This window comes from Heloderma suspectum, chromosome 4 (assembly GCF_057233095.1).
Source record: "Heloderma suspectum isolate Gila_16-S chromosome 4, 16-S_ref, whole genome shotgun sequence".
NCBI classification, from domain to species: Eukaryota; Metazoa; Chordata; class Lepidosauria; order Squamata; family Helodermatidae; genus Heloderma; species Heloderma suspectum.
The window spans coordinates 38,876,348-38,894,470 of record NC_139461.1 but is presented as its reverse complement, the minus strand read 5'-3'; the positions used below and the strand labels follow the sequence as shown (position 1 = coordinate 38,894,470).

General features: G+C 38.3%; 1 protein-coding gene across 8 annotated transcripts in view; it reads right to left on the bottom strand.

Annotated features, from left to right (window-relative positions):
• The window catches only part of UBR5 (ubiquitin protein ligase E3 component n-recognin 5), a 102,225-nt gene that overhangs the window by 80,211 nt on the left and 3,891 nt on the right, over positions 1-18,123 (bottom strand). For 6 of the 8 annotated variants that reach the window (XM_084848985.1, XM_084848990.1, XM_084848987.1 and 3 more), the window contains exons 2-7: positions 9,573-9,617; positions 8,735-8,816; positions 8,494-8,570; positions 7,596-7,715; positions 6,143-6,332; positions 2,897-3,056 (exon numbers count right to left, since the gene is read on the bottom strand). In XM_084848985.1, the coding sequence (XP_084705111.1) occupies positions 2,897-3,056; positions 6,143-6,332; positions 7,596-7,715; positions 8,494-8,570; positions 8,735-8,816; positions 9,573-9,617 (674 nt within the window). The remainder of the gene's footprint in view (positions 1-2,896; positions 3,057-6,142; positions 6,333-7,595; positions 7,716-8,493; positions 8,571-8,734; positions 8,817-9,572; positions 9,618-18,123) is intronic. The other 2 variants (XM_084848993.1, XM_084848992.1) reach the window with 1 other exon arrangement.

The following is an 18,123-nucleotide window of genomic DNA, read 5'->3' as shown; positions in this document are numbered from 1 at the left end:
TGCATTGTCCAAAGTCTCAAACAGATAGACCTTCCATATGAAATCACTTTGATGCCACTCCAGCACTGCTAAAGTGGTATGATTCTGAAAGTCCCATTGAGAGCTACACTATGTCCTACAAGAACGAAGTATGCAGGAAAAGAACACTGGACAGTACAACAGTGGCAGAAATATACTTAAGGCCAACTTGCTATTCTTAAACTGTCCATGCACACTGGCACTCAGGAGGTCAAATATTAACAGATTCAACCATCAAATAATGCTGTTCCAAAGGAATTAATTGGATTTTTTTTGTTTATGTAGCACAATTCAAATTCCAGTAGTCCCACCAAAACTCCTCAAAGTACTGCAGTGACTCAGGAGCCATGTATTTGCCGATGATGATTACACTCAGAACACAAAGGTTTTCCACACAAAGTCAAGCAGAATTAATGGAACCAGAATGCTGAGCTGTGGAAATAGCCATTGTATATAAAAACAGGGGGACCTCAAAAACCAACCAGTAAACCTTAGCCAGACAGCCTTTGCTCTCCAAGGTGTGTTCTCTTTCATGCAGGCTTAGGATCACTTCACATGAATATTTTCTTACCATGAGGCAACACTGACAGTTATCTTGTGGTGGAGGTGCATGTGATTCAAAGTGCACCTAAAATACCCGTCATTGTGTATCTCAAAATCAAACTTGCCAGGCATTTATCAAGTCCACTACAAGAGATGTGATGTACATCCCCAACATGAAAGAATTTTCAAATCTATTCATGGCAAGAATATCATTCTGTGAATTACCTTGATATTGTTTTATTTGATTTTTTAAAAAATGTATTGCTAATTCATATTTAATGAACAAAAGAAGGTTTGAAAGCAAGAGTAGCACTGTAGTCGTAAGAACACTTGCTAGGAAATAAGTTTTTTAATACTTAAGTCTTGAAATATTCATGCTTTAAATTACATATTTCAAGAGTAAAAACAGTGATGCCTTCTTGTCCATCTGTCTGTGAATTATCATCTGCTACTGAGCTTGCTCAGCTCTTCCCAATAGCAAGTAATCACACACATCAACCTCCAACTGCCTCACAAACCAGCTGCCAAAAGACACCCTTGAAGAACATTAGCCTTTTGGGTAAGGGGGAATATAGAAGACATATTCTCATCTTCCCTCTTTTTAGTCGTTGCAGAAGGTCAAGACAAGAAGGATGAGATATGGAGGCATGAACCAACTGGGAGCACTGTAGCTGAAAGAAAGGAGTAAATGGGGAAAACAGATTTGCTTCGATATTTTATTAGTATTGTCAGTGAGCCATATATGAAAGACATGAAGCTTAGTGGCTGAGCTTGGAGACTGCTGTAGCTAAATACTGACCCAGTTCATATGTCACAGCAGCAAATCATGGGTTAATTAATTAACCCACAATTTGCAGGGATGTGTACTGTATGTGAGCCACTTCCAGCTTGCATAAACGACCTATAAACAGGGCGTTTGTAGGTTGTTAGCATGATGTCCAAACCTGGACACTCTGGGTTATCAGTTAAACAACCCAGAGTTAACCTACAATGAGTTGTTAGCTTAACTCTGGGATGTTTAACCCATCAACAACCCAGACTGCCCGGATTCAGACATCACACTAATAACCTATGAACGGGGGCATTCACAGGTTGTTTTTGCGAGCTGGAAGCAGCTCACATACCATGAACATCCCCGTAAATCATGTGTTAATTAACTCAAAATTTGGCACTGATGTGCGAACTGGCCCATAACAAAGGTAAGGCCTACACCAAAGGGCGGTGCATCTTAACAGAATGAAAAACATGGCAGCTGAGCGCATTAAGACAGTTATATCCTGCCGTTTACCAAAAATAACCCAGAGTGGCTATCATTTCCCATATCAACAATAAAACCACTATAAAGTCAATTCAACAACAATATTCCCAGGATCACTAGAGAGCAGTTCACACATTTAGATGCACGTTTCTTGGGGTGTGGATCCTATCACTAGAAGTATCAAGGGGATCCATGCATGGCTTAAAATTACTTTGTAGAAATAGGCCCTTTGTCTAAAAACCACACAGATTAATTCCTTTTCCAGGCATAACAAGCTTTATGAACCACTAGTATAGTCTCTATCAACCAACCATAATGTTAAACAGCTGTAGATTTACTGTTAATAATATTAACATAGTTCAAGTGAATATTCTGCTTGCCAAAAAAAAAAAATGCAGATTGCCTGCAGCCTTCCCAGTTTATAGCTTCCTAATGTGACCCTCAATGTTAGACAAGGTGCCCACCTCTGCTTTAGAAAACAATAGTTACAGGATACAGAGATCCATATGTGAGTGTTTGTGTGCACATGTATATGTTGTTTTAGTAAGTATTTAAGTGGTATGAAAATCCTGCTCCAAATAGGAACATCAATTAAGTAAAGCCCCAAGTCTCACTTAACTTACTCAACAGTGAAATAACATTGTAACTGTACAGCTATTCTAACATAGCTATCTCCTGAGGTTTTTTTTACACTAGAAGTTCCTTGCAATAACAACCGTTTAACCGAATACATTTAAAAAGTATGCTATAACTAGATCAATTATGATGACAAAAGTGTATACAGTTGTAGGATACAGAAGTTTCGTCACAAATCCAGTAAATTGTTAATTTATTGGATTTTAAGTAACTCGAGTACATAGGTTCACTCTGATAAAAGTTAGTCCTGGTTTTGTCTTGCCTAGTATCTTCTCTCTTTACTGGTACCAAAGAGCAATAACTTCTTTACATCTCAATACCGTACATAGCAGAGAACATAACCCTTTAGCAGTTTTGCAAACTGAAAGTCTACTGCACTTTGACAGAAATGTTCAAAATTATGTTTTAGAAGGAAAAAGGAACCACTGCCCCCACACAAACCTCCAGGAAGGTAAGATTCACTTGCTGTATCGTCGCCATCATCTCCATCTTCATCATCACGGCTCAACAAGTTGTTCACTGCAAGATTTACATCAAGATTTGTCCGCTGGAGCTCTCTTATAATTACACTTCTTGATTTTCCTTGTAAAACAACTTGCGCCTACACAAAATAGAATAAATACATTAAGTTGAACCGTGATCCCCAGGGGCAATTTCCACCTACAAGAACAAAACTTTCTAAAGTAATTAGAGTGAATACTAAACTGAATATATCAAAAAGTAAACACTAAGACCAAAGTTAGATCAGTATAAAGTAAGAAGCAAATATGATTTTGTGCTGGAAAAGGGCATGTGGGCTATAACCAATAGTTTTGGATTATGTTCATAGGATGTCTAAAGGCTCTACTTAGTTGCAAATGAATACGTTTGAATCGTTACAACAACTCATTAAGATAAGGAATGATTTGGTTATGTCCCCTCACCAATACCTCTCACAATAGTCTTTCTATCACTGATGCAATCCAAGAAAGCCCTCTTCTGTTTTTTAGTTTCCTTTGCTTTCAAGTATGTCCCAAACCCCGTTCTTTAAAAACTCTCCATGTGTTCCTCTTCCCTTTCAACCTCCCCTCCCCTAGATAGAGTTTTCAACTGAGTTCCCATCTCTTGCTTTTTTTAATTCTCCACTACTTAAGCCTTTTCCTCATTTCACTCCACTGGGCACTTCTAGAAGGGTTGCTAAAGTTCCTTTTTGGAATGTACTTAACTTCAGGACGGACCATTGCTGCAATGTATGGATGCTGCCTGCCAAAGAATCACTATGCCTCAGGGCAAAGGGCTGAAGGATAAATTTCACATACGCAACACAGCTCAAGCTAGACAGTATGTATGTGAGTCAGTCAGGGCTCCTCTCTGAGGAGGTGGGCAGATAAGGCTCTTCCTCCTGCCAAAGTCAATCTCACCAAGCCACCTCGACACCAGCTGCCAGGAGCTTGCACATGTCAAAGTTTCAAGCAGCTGCTTATTCACTTTCATATCATGGTAGCTTTATTCAACAAGTCTATGTAACAAATATGTTGGAAGACAGTCCAAGGCAGGTTACCACACGAAACTGCCCCTTATTTATTTATTTATTAAATTTATAGCCCAACTTTCCGCCAAAAAATGGCATGTAAGTTAGCTAACAATAATAAACTACATACAAGTCAGCTAACAATAATAAACTACAGATAAACACAGAATTTGATTTTTAAAAACCCAAATCAATTAAACACACAAGAAATAGACAGCACCCAATCAGTTAAAAAAAACCCTACAGCATCAAGCCAGCTTATATGCCAAAGAAGGACAACAAAGGAGCCAACCTAACCTCCCATGGCAGGGAGTTCCAGAGCCTGGGAGTGGCCACAAAGAAGGTTCTCTCTCACATCCCCAGAAGACATGCCTCCAAAGGTGGTGGGACCAAGAGATGGGCCTCGCCTCCTCCAAAGATATTAAAACCTGGCACAGGAGGTTCATACGGGGGAATGCAATCTAACAGCCTGATGACAAGTCATTTGTGGTTTTATATGTCATAACTAGCACCTTGTATTGTGCCCAGAAACAGATCAGTAGCCAGCGAAGCTGTTGTAACAAAGGCAGACACATGCTCCCTGTAACTGTCCAGGTCAACAGTTTGGCCACAGCATTCTGGGCCACACTGTTCAAAGGCAGGCTCATGTAGCGTGTGTTACAGTAATCCAAACAGGCTGTAACTAAGGCATGTGTCACCACGGTCAGATCGGGTGATGCCCTTCTACACACTTCTCTGGCTTCAGAGGTGAAGATAGTTGGGGAACCCAAGATATGAACTCCCTGCCCTGGGAGATCGGCTTGGCTCCCTCTTTGATTGTCTTTGTGTGCAATCTGACAACTCTGTTGTTCTGCAGGCTTTTGGCATGTTATCTCCCAACATGTGTTTTTAAACTGCCATGTTCAATTTATTCTGATACTTGTTTTAGATTTGTTTTATTTTAATGTTTTAAACCGTTATGATGTATACTAGTTTATTTTTCATGATGTATGTCATGTTGGGTACTTCAGAAATAAGGTAGAGTTTAAATATTTTAATAAATAAGTAGGGCTTCCAGTGATATTGGTCTCCTCTGTTCCCTAACTATATTGAGTGTGACGGCACATAACATTTGGTTCAAAGTACCCCTGGTAGAAATAAACTAAAGAAGTGAGGGAAATGGTTATGAATTTACAAGAAAGATGTACTACAGACTGCATGTTCAATTTATCAACAATAAAGTTAGTTAGCAACAAATCATATTGAAGCATTGCAGTGCCTGTTTTGGAGAGAGAAACAGAGCACAGAGTTATCAATTATCTCTAGAAATCCAGGATCAGTAAAACAAGTCTCAAACACCCGAACAACAAACTCTGTTATCTTCAAGGAAAACTAAGAGAGAAAATGACTGGAGAAATACTAACCAACTAACCTACTTTTAAAATCCATTCCAACCCACCTGTTACAGGAAATAGTTCCCCTCCTCAAAACTCCATATTCTGCCGGTTGATCTTTAGAGACAGTCAAAGTTCATACATTTATCACATGTTTGAACATTAAGGGAGGACTTTTATTCACTGAAATAGCACTAAAAATTGTGCTAGGGTTTTTCAAGGTCTGACTCAAATATGTCAGTCCAAGACCACAACCAAAACGTGCTCACAGCCAACATTAGCTTTACATGAATCTGATGCAGACATTATCTTCCCTTTACCATGTTTCCAAGTTGCAAACATCTTTACCTATACCTCCTTATTTCATTATAGGAGCACAGAAGTGTCATATTCTTCCTCTGATTTTCATATATGTAAGAAACTAAATATCAAAACAATGTAGGGAAATATCCATTTTGTTCATTCATTCATTATCTTTCTATACCACCCAATAGCCAAAGCTCTCTGGGCAGTTCACAACATAACATATAATAAAACCTTTAAGATACAAAAATGTAAAACAGTTTGAAATTATTAAAAACAATTAACAATTGAACTACCAGGACCCAATAAAAACTAATATTAAAAAGCTCTACCACATGCTGTCAAATGCCTGGGAGTAGAGGAAGTCATAACCTGGAGCCGAAAAGATGACAAAGTTGGTGCCAGTCAGACCTCACTGGGGAGAGAATTCTGTACTTCCCAATTATGTTCAGTTACTTCTTTTCCACAGAAGCTCTGAAATGTTCATCATAAGAGTCATACCTGTGAAATGAGTTCTTCTGGAATAACAGATGCTGGAATCACTGGTTGAGGCTGACTACCCAACAGTCCAGATCCTCTGTCACGTCCTGTTCGAATAACTCGTGTTTGCCTCCGAGAATCTCTAGCTCCAGCTGACGATCTACCCGAGGACCCTCCTCCACTTCCTCCAACACCCGAACTCCACCGGCTTCTGAGGAATTTTTTAAAAGGCAACTGAGCTATTTTAATAGATACCATGTCTTTAAATGTAACTGCTGTCTACAACATACTAACCATACGATACTATTTGTTCAATTAGAGCTAGTATGTTTAATGCAAATGCATCTCTTCTGTATAGCAGTTTTGGACGTATGATTTTTTAACACACTCCTTCAAAGCAAAACACAAATCGCAAACCAAGTTGCATGAATTACGATGGACACTTGTTTACTTTTTATTTTCACTTTTATCCTTGTTCCAGACAATTTCTGATATTGTGCAAAACAGCACTAAGACGCACACACATGTGTAAATGCGCAACACGCTTAAGTTCTTATATCCAGGAGCCACATGTTCCACTGAGTTACAGAATCTAACTGCCACTCTACAGATCATTAAAACTGAACTTCCTTTAAATAATTTCTATGCAAAGTTCCTACATAAAATCATAAAATACAACAACATCTTGTTAGGTGCATATTGGTAAAAAATATATTAATTGCCTCAGAAATATTCATTCTTTGTATGAAATTAGTGCTAATCTCTTTATCTTAAAATATTTTGATTAGTGGAAGTGAAAGATGTTCTATATGTTGGGATCTTTTTCTAGAATGAAGCAAGGACTTGTTTTAATTTTTATTAGCTAAGTACACTTGATACAATCCAGTCATAAGGCTGCTCAGATATCTCATTTAAGTACCTTGAAACAAGGCAGGGAAGTATTCTAGATCAGTACAGTAAGAGAATAGTACCAGTTGTTGGAGATGTGTTACAAATGGAGATTTTAACTAGAAATCCTATCATGGCCCACTTTCAAATCATTCTAGCTTTATTCAATAAGGTAACAAATATGTTGGACCATGGGTCATCGCAGACCCGCAGAACTTCTTTTCCTATGAATCTTTTCATTTGTATTTTTAATATTAGTGGCACACTTATGAAAGACAGTCCTAGAGGTGTGACATCATAGGTCAACTGTTCCCCTAAAATAAAGTTATCACTATTCAGAAAAAATCTAAATGGACTACCCATAGTAGCAGCAATTTCTGTATGATGTAAATCATAGATTGCTTGAAATTCTAGGTTTAATTGACCAAACATAGGCTCCTGTTTAACAGCATTTTTCCTCAAAAGCTACCTAAAGCACTGCTGCATTTCCATGGTCTTCATACATATTAGAGACAATGTTATGTGTATTCACACATAACCAAGTATGATACAAACAGGTTCCAGCCTCAACCCTATCAAAACTTACCCAAGGGTGTTGCCTGCCAGTCTGCCCAGAGTTTCAGAACCAGACAGAAACCATGGGGAATCACTAGTCCTGCCTGGCCTGGATGTCCTTCCTGCCCCTGAGCCACTGCTCAACTTTGAACTGAAAGTAAAAGATGGTAGATCAGTCACAATACAATCCCAAATGGGTTAAGAACAAAGCCTGGAATCCCAGGTTCAAATTCTCAGGGACTTAGTCTGGTAACACACCAGCTTAAGCAACACCCTTGGGGAATCTTCAAAACTTAACTGCAGAATATGATGCTCTAACATGAAAAAAGAAAAAGCATGCAAAGCACGCCAAACACATTTGATTCATGACAAAATGATTTCTTATTAAAATTAACCCTCAGTATCACCAGTCATGGTGAAACTATAACATGTGTCTGAATGAATAAGTATGCATTAGATTACAAATTAATATACTTGTGAGTCAAAGTCACGCCAAAAACACTGTTTAAACCCACACTTGAATTAATCTGATAGTAGTCTAAGAAAGAATGTTGAGTCAGATAAAAATGTGAATCCAGAAAACATATCCTGGAATGTGGTAACATTGCAAAGGAAAATGTAATCTCAAGCTTTATCACTTCAGAGTATTTATTTCTGAAATGTGTGTTATTTTAGAACACCTGAATTATTTTTAGTATTTTAAGAATCAGTTTTGATTATTCAATATAAAAATAGGTTGTTAGATTGGCCTTAATTTTTGACTAAGATCGCTAGACCCTTCATCAGCTTGCTAAACTGAGATATACAAAAGATTATTTTCCTACTTCTTAGATTTGTTTTTAATTCTGATCATTCAAAACCATTTTTTCTTAAATTCTGGGTTATGAAGTTAGATTCACGTTATAATATAGAACAAAAGTATTTCTTACCCATCATTATTATCAGGTTTACCCAATTCCAATCTGTCTGGCTGAACTAAAAAGCCAATCCTGCAGACTCTACCATCCTAGATTTAAAAGAGAGAGTGTCCATAGTGAAACAATACTAAACTTAAATTACAGAAAAATAACAATTTCAGCAGTTGGTAAGTTGGTCTAATTGAGTTTGAGAAAATTAGATTTAACTAGATGATCATAACATTGTTGTCTGAACATATTTTGATCAATTTACCTCAAGAAGAAATGCAGCATGATTTGGTCCCACCACACACTGTTTAATAGTAGCCTGTTCCAATACATTCAAAGGAGGGTGGCTGAAAACAAAAAATGAGCATGTGTAACATTTTTAAAGACTCTTTACTCTGAGAAATAAAAGAAGTGGCATATGGAATGTGCAACGAATATAAATAAAACATCTGAAAATGACCAAAAATGTACATTAGCTGAAACAACTGATGTATTTTCAGTCATTAAATTTAGAAAATGAAGAATAAAATCATAGATGTGATCAAGGAACATTATACTGTATTTCAATTATGTATTTTCAAATGCACACCTTTATGAAGTAGAAAATTGGTTTTAAAAAGGTGTTCCTCAACAGCTGTTTTCCAACAACTTATTTGTAAACATTGCCTCTCTATGTTTATGTAAATTTACTCTTTGCAAATATCCTGCCTTTACTCCTTGAAAAGCAACTCAAAAGTACTATGAATCTGAGATTATTATTTTTACACAGAGGCAGCAAAAGACATTTCAGGACAGGGTGGCTGTGGGCCATGCCATGGCAACCCATCTTTAACCCTGCCCACTCAAACCAAACCCAATAGTACCAATTATAATTGGAATACCAATGAAGAGTCAAACACAGAACCACACCCACATGGCACTATGACCACCAAAGGTACATCAGCTGTTCTTCCTTCCCCCAGTTACCCACCCAAGGGACACAGGTAACTGAGAAGCTAAACAAACTGTGAGGCCTTTAAGTTACTAACTTTAGAAATACAGAATAAGAACATTTCCCTAAAGTTACTTCTTTCTTGATGTTATAGCCTCTAATGTCATCTCACCTATTTAAGTTGTATTTGTTGAGCTTCTCTGAAACTTCCCTTAACCTGCAAGAGAAAACAAAGCATCTTTTAGCATATACAAACATACGTCAGGCACCACATTTTTTGCCACAATTTACCTTGTAGTCAATAGATCAATTTATAATAATATAAAAAGCGTTCAGAGCTAGTGAAACCTCAGAAGCCAGAGTGGTGGCCAAGCAGGATTTCCAGTGGTCAAGAGACAGAGCAAGTTATAAATATTAAATACCATTTGGTTGAAGTTATCAACTTTAAAACTAGATTGCTAAGAAAATAATTTATGTAAATACAACCATATGCAGACTGAAGTCGTGAACAGGGAATAGTCTATCCTTTCTCTTAATCGTATTGGAAAACCATACTCTGAAATTAATGTGAAAGGAGTTAAAATACTGCTTTTCTTTGTTAAGACCACTCTCACAAACTTATCCTTCCCTTCAAAGTCGTCCATGGCCTAGTGGCCCTCTTATCACTCTCGTATCCAATGCATTCTTTGCTCCTCCAGTTCCCTCAGTAATCTAAAGTTCTCTTGCTGCCCCTTATACCTGGAACTGCCTCCCAGAACACCTGTGTGACGCCAACTTTACGTCCTTCAAATTTCTCCCTAAAACTCATCTTTTCCTGAAGCCTTTGTCAAAAACCCTTAGCTATCATACCATTATGTAACTAAATTCATGTAACTGAAATAAGTACGTTATTCCTCTAGCCCCCCACACATGGGCGCGCGCGCACACACACTGAGTTTTAGATTATAAGCTCTTTAAGGAAGGGAGCTGATCAACTGTACATTGTAAATCATCTTGTACATTAATGACTCTATAACCAATAAGACAATGCTGACTCATGGAAATCACCTGCCTTCTTCAGTATGGATGTATATTTACTTGCTTGAGTAACTCCAAGCACACTTTTGCACTGCATGATAGATGAGAAAAACTACACTGGCAGCAAGGAGGCAGAACCTGTAAATGCACCCATACTGCCTTTCTTTTGGTCCCATGATAGATCATGAATTGCATATAATGAGCAGCCTGAGACCCATATCCAGCCCTCACCCTGATTTTATCAGCCCCCTTCCATACCTCTGCCAAGCTTGCTATGAAAGATGCTGCCGGTTAAGTGGCAGACATTCTCCCACTGGGAAATGTGTAGTTGCCCTAGAGTCCCCTGTATCATCACCACTGGTCTCAAGAGGCAGCACTGACAGTCCAAGCATGCAACTTGATATTACAGTCGCTCCTGACACCATGACTGGGTTCGGACGACATGATAAACCACAATGGGTTAAATAAACCAACTGTCAGGAATTTTTAAATCCACAATGGCTTATTTAGCAAAATAACCCACTCTGATAACCCATGGTCTGCAGTAGGGGTTATTTAACCCATCGTGGGTTATGATGTTGTCAGCAGTCACCGTGGGTTATTTTGGTTGTCTACAGAGTTGTGCTGCAAGAGTGCTTCAGATCGCTGCCACTCTGCTCCTTGCAGGCGTTCTCTCTGTAATGTAAATGGCTTACACGGGCTATTTCAGTAGTATCTACGGGGGGAAATGGGCAGTTGGGAACACGTTAAAGCGCCTATGCCAGCAACATCTATGGGAAGAAACACAGTATAGCGCTTTAGCAAATGAATGAATGAATGAATGCTCCAGCACTCCAAAGCACACTACTGCCAGTGGGGGAAACAAAGTACGTGTGGAAAAAAAGGTTGCAGGGTTTTGAGGGTGCACTGGGTGCCTCCCAACTAGGGGCGCTGTGCATGAACTTCGGTCCTGATCCTGCAAACTTCCAGCACTTTAGAGCCGCCACACACACACCCCTTGTAGGGGTGATGATGGAAGCACTGAATTAAGCCCATGTACTTCACCCCACACCTCTCCGCTCTCACTGGGATATTGCAGAAGGTTAAGATAGGCTGCTGCGATGTTGTCAATGGGTGAAACAGCGCCACTGCTCAGGCAGGAAGACTGCAGCAGGACAGGGGGTGAGTACTCAGAGTACTCACAGTAGCTTATTAGCCTGCTTGTGTGGCGGGGCATCGTGGACTATTCCAAAAATTAGCTACTGTAAGTAGCTTATTAAGCCACTATGGCATAAAGTGACATCCAAAGCCGCCCAATGGGAAGTCAGTCTTCTGGGTTATCCAGCCTAAGTAAAAGCCTCCCAATCCAAGGCAGATCATCATGTCATGGCCGGTCCCTGAGCAGCTTGGATGGACAACATCCAGACCTCCAAGATAATAAAGTTGCTCGCTGCTGCCACAGGCAGTAACTGCTAATGTTTAGTACTAGTATGTATTTCAACAATGTGGATTAAATTTGCACTTCACATTACAACAGAAGTAGAACATTAGATTCTTCTATAAGAAGAATACCTTCTACTGCAATCTCAGAAAACCTTATGTCCTTGAGAATACAACCTTCTATTGCAAATGGGGGCGGAGGGGGGGAGAGATATTAGCATTGAGCATGAATGGTGATAGACTGAAATGATCCCAAGAAAAGCATGGCTAAGGCTGAATACTGAAGCCAATGTATCAGGCAGAAAGTACTTAAGATATCAGGAATACTAAACTTTGAGTAAATATGGTTGGCATTGTGCTAAATAAGTTTTATTATGAAGTTCTTCTATATGATGTGAATGATAGATAAGGGGCCTTTCCAGCATAGACTGGCTTTGCACAATAAAAGGTTTAAGTCGCATCCACAATGCTAGTTATGCTGGGGAAGTGCATGCCTGCATTCCTAATTAATTTTTTAAAATACTATTTTAAGAATGTTTCTTTTATACAACAACTGTAACAATACATTATCCCACCATGAGCAAGAGAAGCACTTATATGTAATAACTAGAAACATACAAAATATAACAAAAGGGATATAAATGAAAAGTCATTAAATACACATCAAAGTTATTAAGTATAACTGTAATGGTGGCTAATTCACTTTTTAAAATGTTACCTCTGAAATACAAACTGAATTTTACTTCTAACCAGTGATGTTTTCTGCAAAATTGTGAGCTGTAAAATTTTCTGCTACCTTAAACCAATTTGAAATTGGACTGAGCATGTTTGACATATTTAGCAAACAAAACTAAAAAATTATGCTGCGCTAACCGTATGTGTAACTGTACAAATATATCAAAAGGGTTTTTTTCCAATGGCTAAAAGTTGAAATATTTGATTGGGAGAAACTGAATAAAGTATACCGTGCGATTTAAATATTATATTCAAATGAATTCAAATCTTTACTTGGAAATATTTTTATTGGAATACTTGTAAATATTTTAAGACATGGCAATTCAACAGAATACATTTTCCTTGCATTTTTTAGACTTAAGGTTTGAAAAGTACTGAAAACTTTAAGATAATGTTAACCTGCCTGAACAACCCTGTGCATAAGTTAATTTACTTCCTAAAGCAGGAGTGGGGAAAATGTGACTGCAGCTCCCATCATCCCTCACCACTGGCTATGCTGGCTACAGCTGATGGGAGTTGCAGTCCACCAACATCTCAAGGGCCACCAGCTCCCCACCCACCCTAGAGGTAATTAGAGCTTTGATTTTAGAGTTGATTGATATTGTATTGATTCCAGTTGAACTGATATTGCATCCATTTAGTTGTACTTCTAAAAAATGGAAATTGTTCTCCAGAATGATGTAATAGCAGAACATTGCCCACCACAGAAAACATTCTGCCCCACATCACTGCTTCCAAGCAATTTATTATAATTCTTCCAGGGAAGTTACTACATAGTGTTTACTGTAATAAAATGTTTCTGTTATGAAAGCCTCTGTCTCAAGCTGAGTGGCATTATCCAAACTTTTTCTTGGGCATTGGTGGCAAAGGCCATCAGCTATAGTTGACGAACAGGGCTTGCTACACTTCTTCAGATAACTGTCTTTACCCTAACCAATATCCACCATACAGGTCACTGCCCAAAATTGACATTTCTGAACAAAGGATTGTGACTACCTCTATCAATTCAATGTGGGGCAAGAGGCATATTCAAATTTTGCTCACCTCAAATAGATTAGAAAGACCAGGAGGAGGGAAGAATGAAGTAATTGTCAAACATGGAACTCACAGGATGAGATGGTTAACAAGAAATGGTGGTGTCATAAAGGAATTAATAAGAAATTTTGTTCCTGTAGAATAATCCCTTTATGAGTCTAGGACAGATGGACACAGTGATAACCAAGTCAAGAGTTTTGAAACTTGAAAACTATATATATTCAGGGTTTTTTGGTAAATATCCATTCCTATATGGAGGAACTCTGAAAGCCGTTGTACTCACATTCTAGAAAACAATAATGGACCCCAGGTTAAACACATCCTGAAAAATGCCCCCCAAATGACCCTGCTGCGCAGCAGAAGGGGGAAAGGTCATTTTTAAAATGCGTACTTGTACTGGAGAAGGCATCAATTACTATGCAGACCTTCCACATCTTTCCAAGAGCCAGAAAACAAAACAACTATGGGAATGATGAAGTTGCTGCACTCTAGAAGCATTTCGGCACCCAACAGAAGAAAAAGTGATCTATGAGACTCCGGACTGAATTGAAATATAGCTTACAGAGCAACCTTTGACTAAGACTTCTTTGCCAAATTTGAAGAACTTCTATAGTACTGCAGTTTTTCAGAAAATAGTGACAGCAATAAGCAGCCTGCATTGTTCAACTGCACTACTAAGAAGATTCTACTATGTAAATAGAAGGGAAACAAATTTAGGCTCTTCTTGGAATTAAAGCACATCACAAAACTTTGCACAAGTTGCTATGAATGGATCACCAGTAGAATAATTTAACCAAAGTGTATGCGTGCCTCCCATATCCATGCCCAGCCATTTCCAAGCCACTCAGACAAGGAACACAACGCCAGCCTTATATTCTTTGATTGAGCGGAGGGTGAGCTAAAAAAGGAGATGAAAAGCACACAAAAGCCTCCCATTACCCGTAACACCCTGGTTTGATGTCTCCAGTGATGTGGGGCAAAAATTTTCCAGTGCTTATTTTTTCTGCAGAAAATTTCCTGTTCCAGAAGTTCATTAATAACAATAAATAGATGCCAATTGTAAATACAATATTAGGCAAGCTTTGCAGTTCCAAAGTTGTAATTAATGTTTTTCAGAGGATTATCCCTAAGAAGTATGAGAGAGAATACGTACGTGTCACTGAAATACGTATACGTCTCACCGTGAAATGAAACCATGGAGATAATGTGAATAATAATAATTATTATTATGTGAATAATGTGAAGATAATGTCTCACCGTGAAATGGAGATAACTTCTCGTCTGGATTACTGCAATGCGTTATACGTGGGGCTGCCTTTGAAAACGGTCCGGAAACTTCAGCTGGTCCAAAATAGGGCAGCAAGATTGTTAACAGGGACTGGCCTGCAAGCTCATATTACGCCAGTACTTTTCCAGCTGCACTGGCTGCCAGTCCATTTCCGGGACCGATTCGAAGTGCTGGTGTTAACATTCAAAGCCCTTAACGGCTTGGGGCCAGGTTACCTGAAGGATCGCCTCCTCCCATATGTGCCTGCCCGGACCTTAAGATCATCATCAGCGGCCCTTCTCCGTGAGCCCCTGCCAAAGGAAGTGAGGCGGGTGGCTACTAGGAGGAGGGCTTTTTCTGTTGTGGCACCCCGGCTCTGGAATGTGAGGTTCGCCTGGCGCCTACATTGTACTCCTTTCGACGCCAGGTGAAGACCTTTTTATTTTCCCAGGCATTTTAGCTTTCTAAATTTTTATCTTTGCTGTTTTAAATCTGTATTTTAAACTCCTGTACTGCTGCTAGGTTTTATTGTGGTTGTATTGTTATATTGTGGTTTTAATGTTCTATATATTTTAAATTGTTTTATTGTGTGTTGTTTGGTTTTAGTTTTTGTGAACCGCCCAGAGAGCTTCGGCTATTGGGCGGTATAGAAATGAAATAAATAAATAAAATAAATAAAACTAATAACTGATAGTGGCAGTAAAATTGAATGTGCTCAATTAACCTAAATGGAAGTGTTGAATTCTGCTGGAATAGGCAAGCGGTTGTCAGCATATCATGTTATAATTAGTGTGCATCAACTTTTGATTTTTTCCTTAAATTTAAACAATGTAAAGGAAGTACATGCTATTATCTTTAAATTTTTACAAGTATTACAATAAAAATGTCTACATAATATAACATTTAAATTACATTAAGTGTGCTTTAATTTTTCCCCTCAAATATTTCAGGTCAAATACTTGTGGTGTATTGAGCCAAAAGGTAACTTGGGGGACTCTTTTTAGCTTTGTTCTTCACGAAATACAAATAAAATAAACATGCTAAATAAGATCAGTATCTAAAGCATCAGAAAACTTGCCAATGCAAATTGAAATTTTTCTGATGCAAATGACCTTATGCGCATTTTCCAATTCAAAATTTTCAGAAAACCCACATCACTGGGTGTCTCCATACAAGCTGCAAGGGGAAGAGGGGAAATGGGCTCTGTTATGCCCTTGGGGGAGCCCGCCACACATGGCTGCTGTACCTGCAGTAAACTGGATCAAACTCATTTACTAAGTCCAATCTTAGTCCAATCCATATTTTTGTTGTTGTTACAAATGTGAAAATTAATTCAATAAAGCACTTGAATTGCCTTGTTTTGCATGCCTATGATTTTTAGAAAATCATTTTAAAAACTAAGGTAACATGCAACTGATTACAAGGTTGCCCCTTAAAATACATATTTTATTTGAGTGCAATTTTCATGACTCAATCAATAAGAGTCTGAAAAAGGTTATAAGTGAATATATTTATGCAAATATAAGTCCCCTCCTCTTCTACCCAGGAAAGAATGAGGTCCAATTAGTTACCTCTCCCAATATTTCTTACACATTGAGTACTGTAGCATAACAATAGACTAGTAACTCCATATATTTTGAAAGATGTTCATACAATTCATGTTGCTTTTTTCTTCAACACTCAGCCCATTTTGATATAAATTCAAACTATAATCAGTACAGGAGAAAAAATAACTGCCTTGAAGAAAGTAAAGGTCTATGAATCTTCAGTAAAGGCTAGGATAACACATGTTCTTTGTGTCACTTTTTCCCTTCTTTCTGTTCTTAAGTGAACACTTGCCAGATCCCTTACAAAACTCATGTTCTTATATTCAAAACACCTGTCATACACTTGCTTTACCTAAAATAGAACTGAAGTATTTAACAGGTATTGTAATAAAGTAAAATATATATTGCACCGGTAATAAGATCATTTTTTCTCTCTAAATGTTCAGAATATTTCAATATATAAAATGGTTAACTTTTCAATGGGGCTATGCCACAAAGAGAAGGGGAAGACTGTAGTACTGTAAACATTAGTAAATACAACTGCCAAGAAGAATGCAAAGTAGCCTGGTGAATAAGTATAAATTTAATAGCCCACAAAAATTCACACTAGCCCATATTCCCATATTAGTGTGTACATGGCCTGAAAAAAAAAAGAGGACAGAGAATAGCTTTCCAATTCATAATACTTTCTTTTCCTGGTCACAGTTCTTATTCATTCAAGACTGATTCACTCGACTGATTTTAAAATTATGCTGGATACAAAGTCCCTCACACAAAATAGTCAGTGCCATTTTATACTGCATGAACAGAATCCACATGTTCACAATTTTTATGCGACAGAAAATGTGCGACAAGCCCAACACTACCTCCGAACATATGGGGGGGCAGGGACCCTCAATGCAGTTGGACTGTGGGAGCAGTCCCTGCCTCCACCCCCTCCACAGCCCTGAAGGGCCACTGTGCTTCAAGTGTCTTGGAAGTGCACTATCAAAACAAGCCACAGCCTTTCTCTATAGCTCCCACCAAAGGAGTGCTAGTGCTTATTTTTGTGCTGCATGTCTGAGCTGCATGATTCCAAAAACAGTCCCCACCCTATCCCCAATGGATTGCAGAGGATTGTCCCTGACCTCACACTGCATTTTGGAGGGGCAGCACAAGGGCAAGGACAAAACCCTAACCCTTGGTTAGGGGAAAGGTTCTGGCAACTACACGTTTTTAGTTGGCCATCAATGCCAGTCAAAATTTGCAGAACCTAATCACATCCAAGGTCTCAAAAATAACAAAAATACTTAATACTTGAAGTGTTGTGTTCAATTTTGGGTATCACAGTTAAAGAAAAAATTCAGCAAACTAGAAAACGCTCGGAAGGCAACTATGTGAATAGTAAAGGTTGAGGATTAATTATGAGATAAGCCTGAAGAGTAGGAATTTTCCAAACCACAGTACCAAAGGAGGCTCTGAGAAATGAAAGCTTTACAAGTAACATGCACAAACCTACATAAACTCTAGTATGGGTTTGACTTACTTATTCAGCTTACATATGCACACTTCAGCCCACATCCATATATTGTTTCAAGTTCATGAATTTCAACGAGAATGCTGATGTGAGGCAAAATGTCTTCCATGAAAAAATGTTCAATGTATTTTTCTGCATTTCTGGCCATTTTAAAAAAATGCATGGTTTCATTAAACTAGTGATGTAA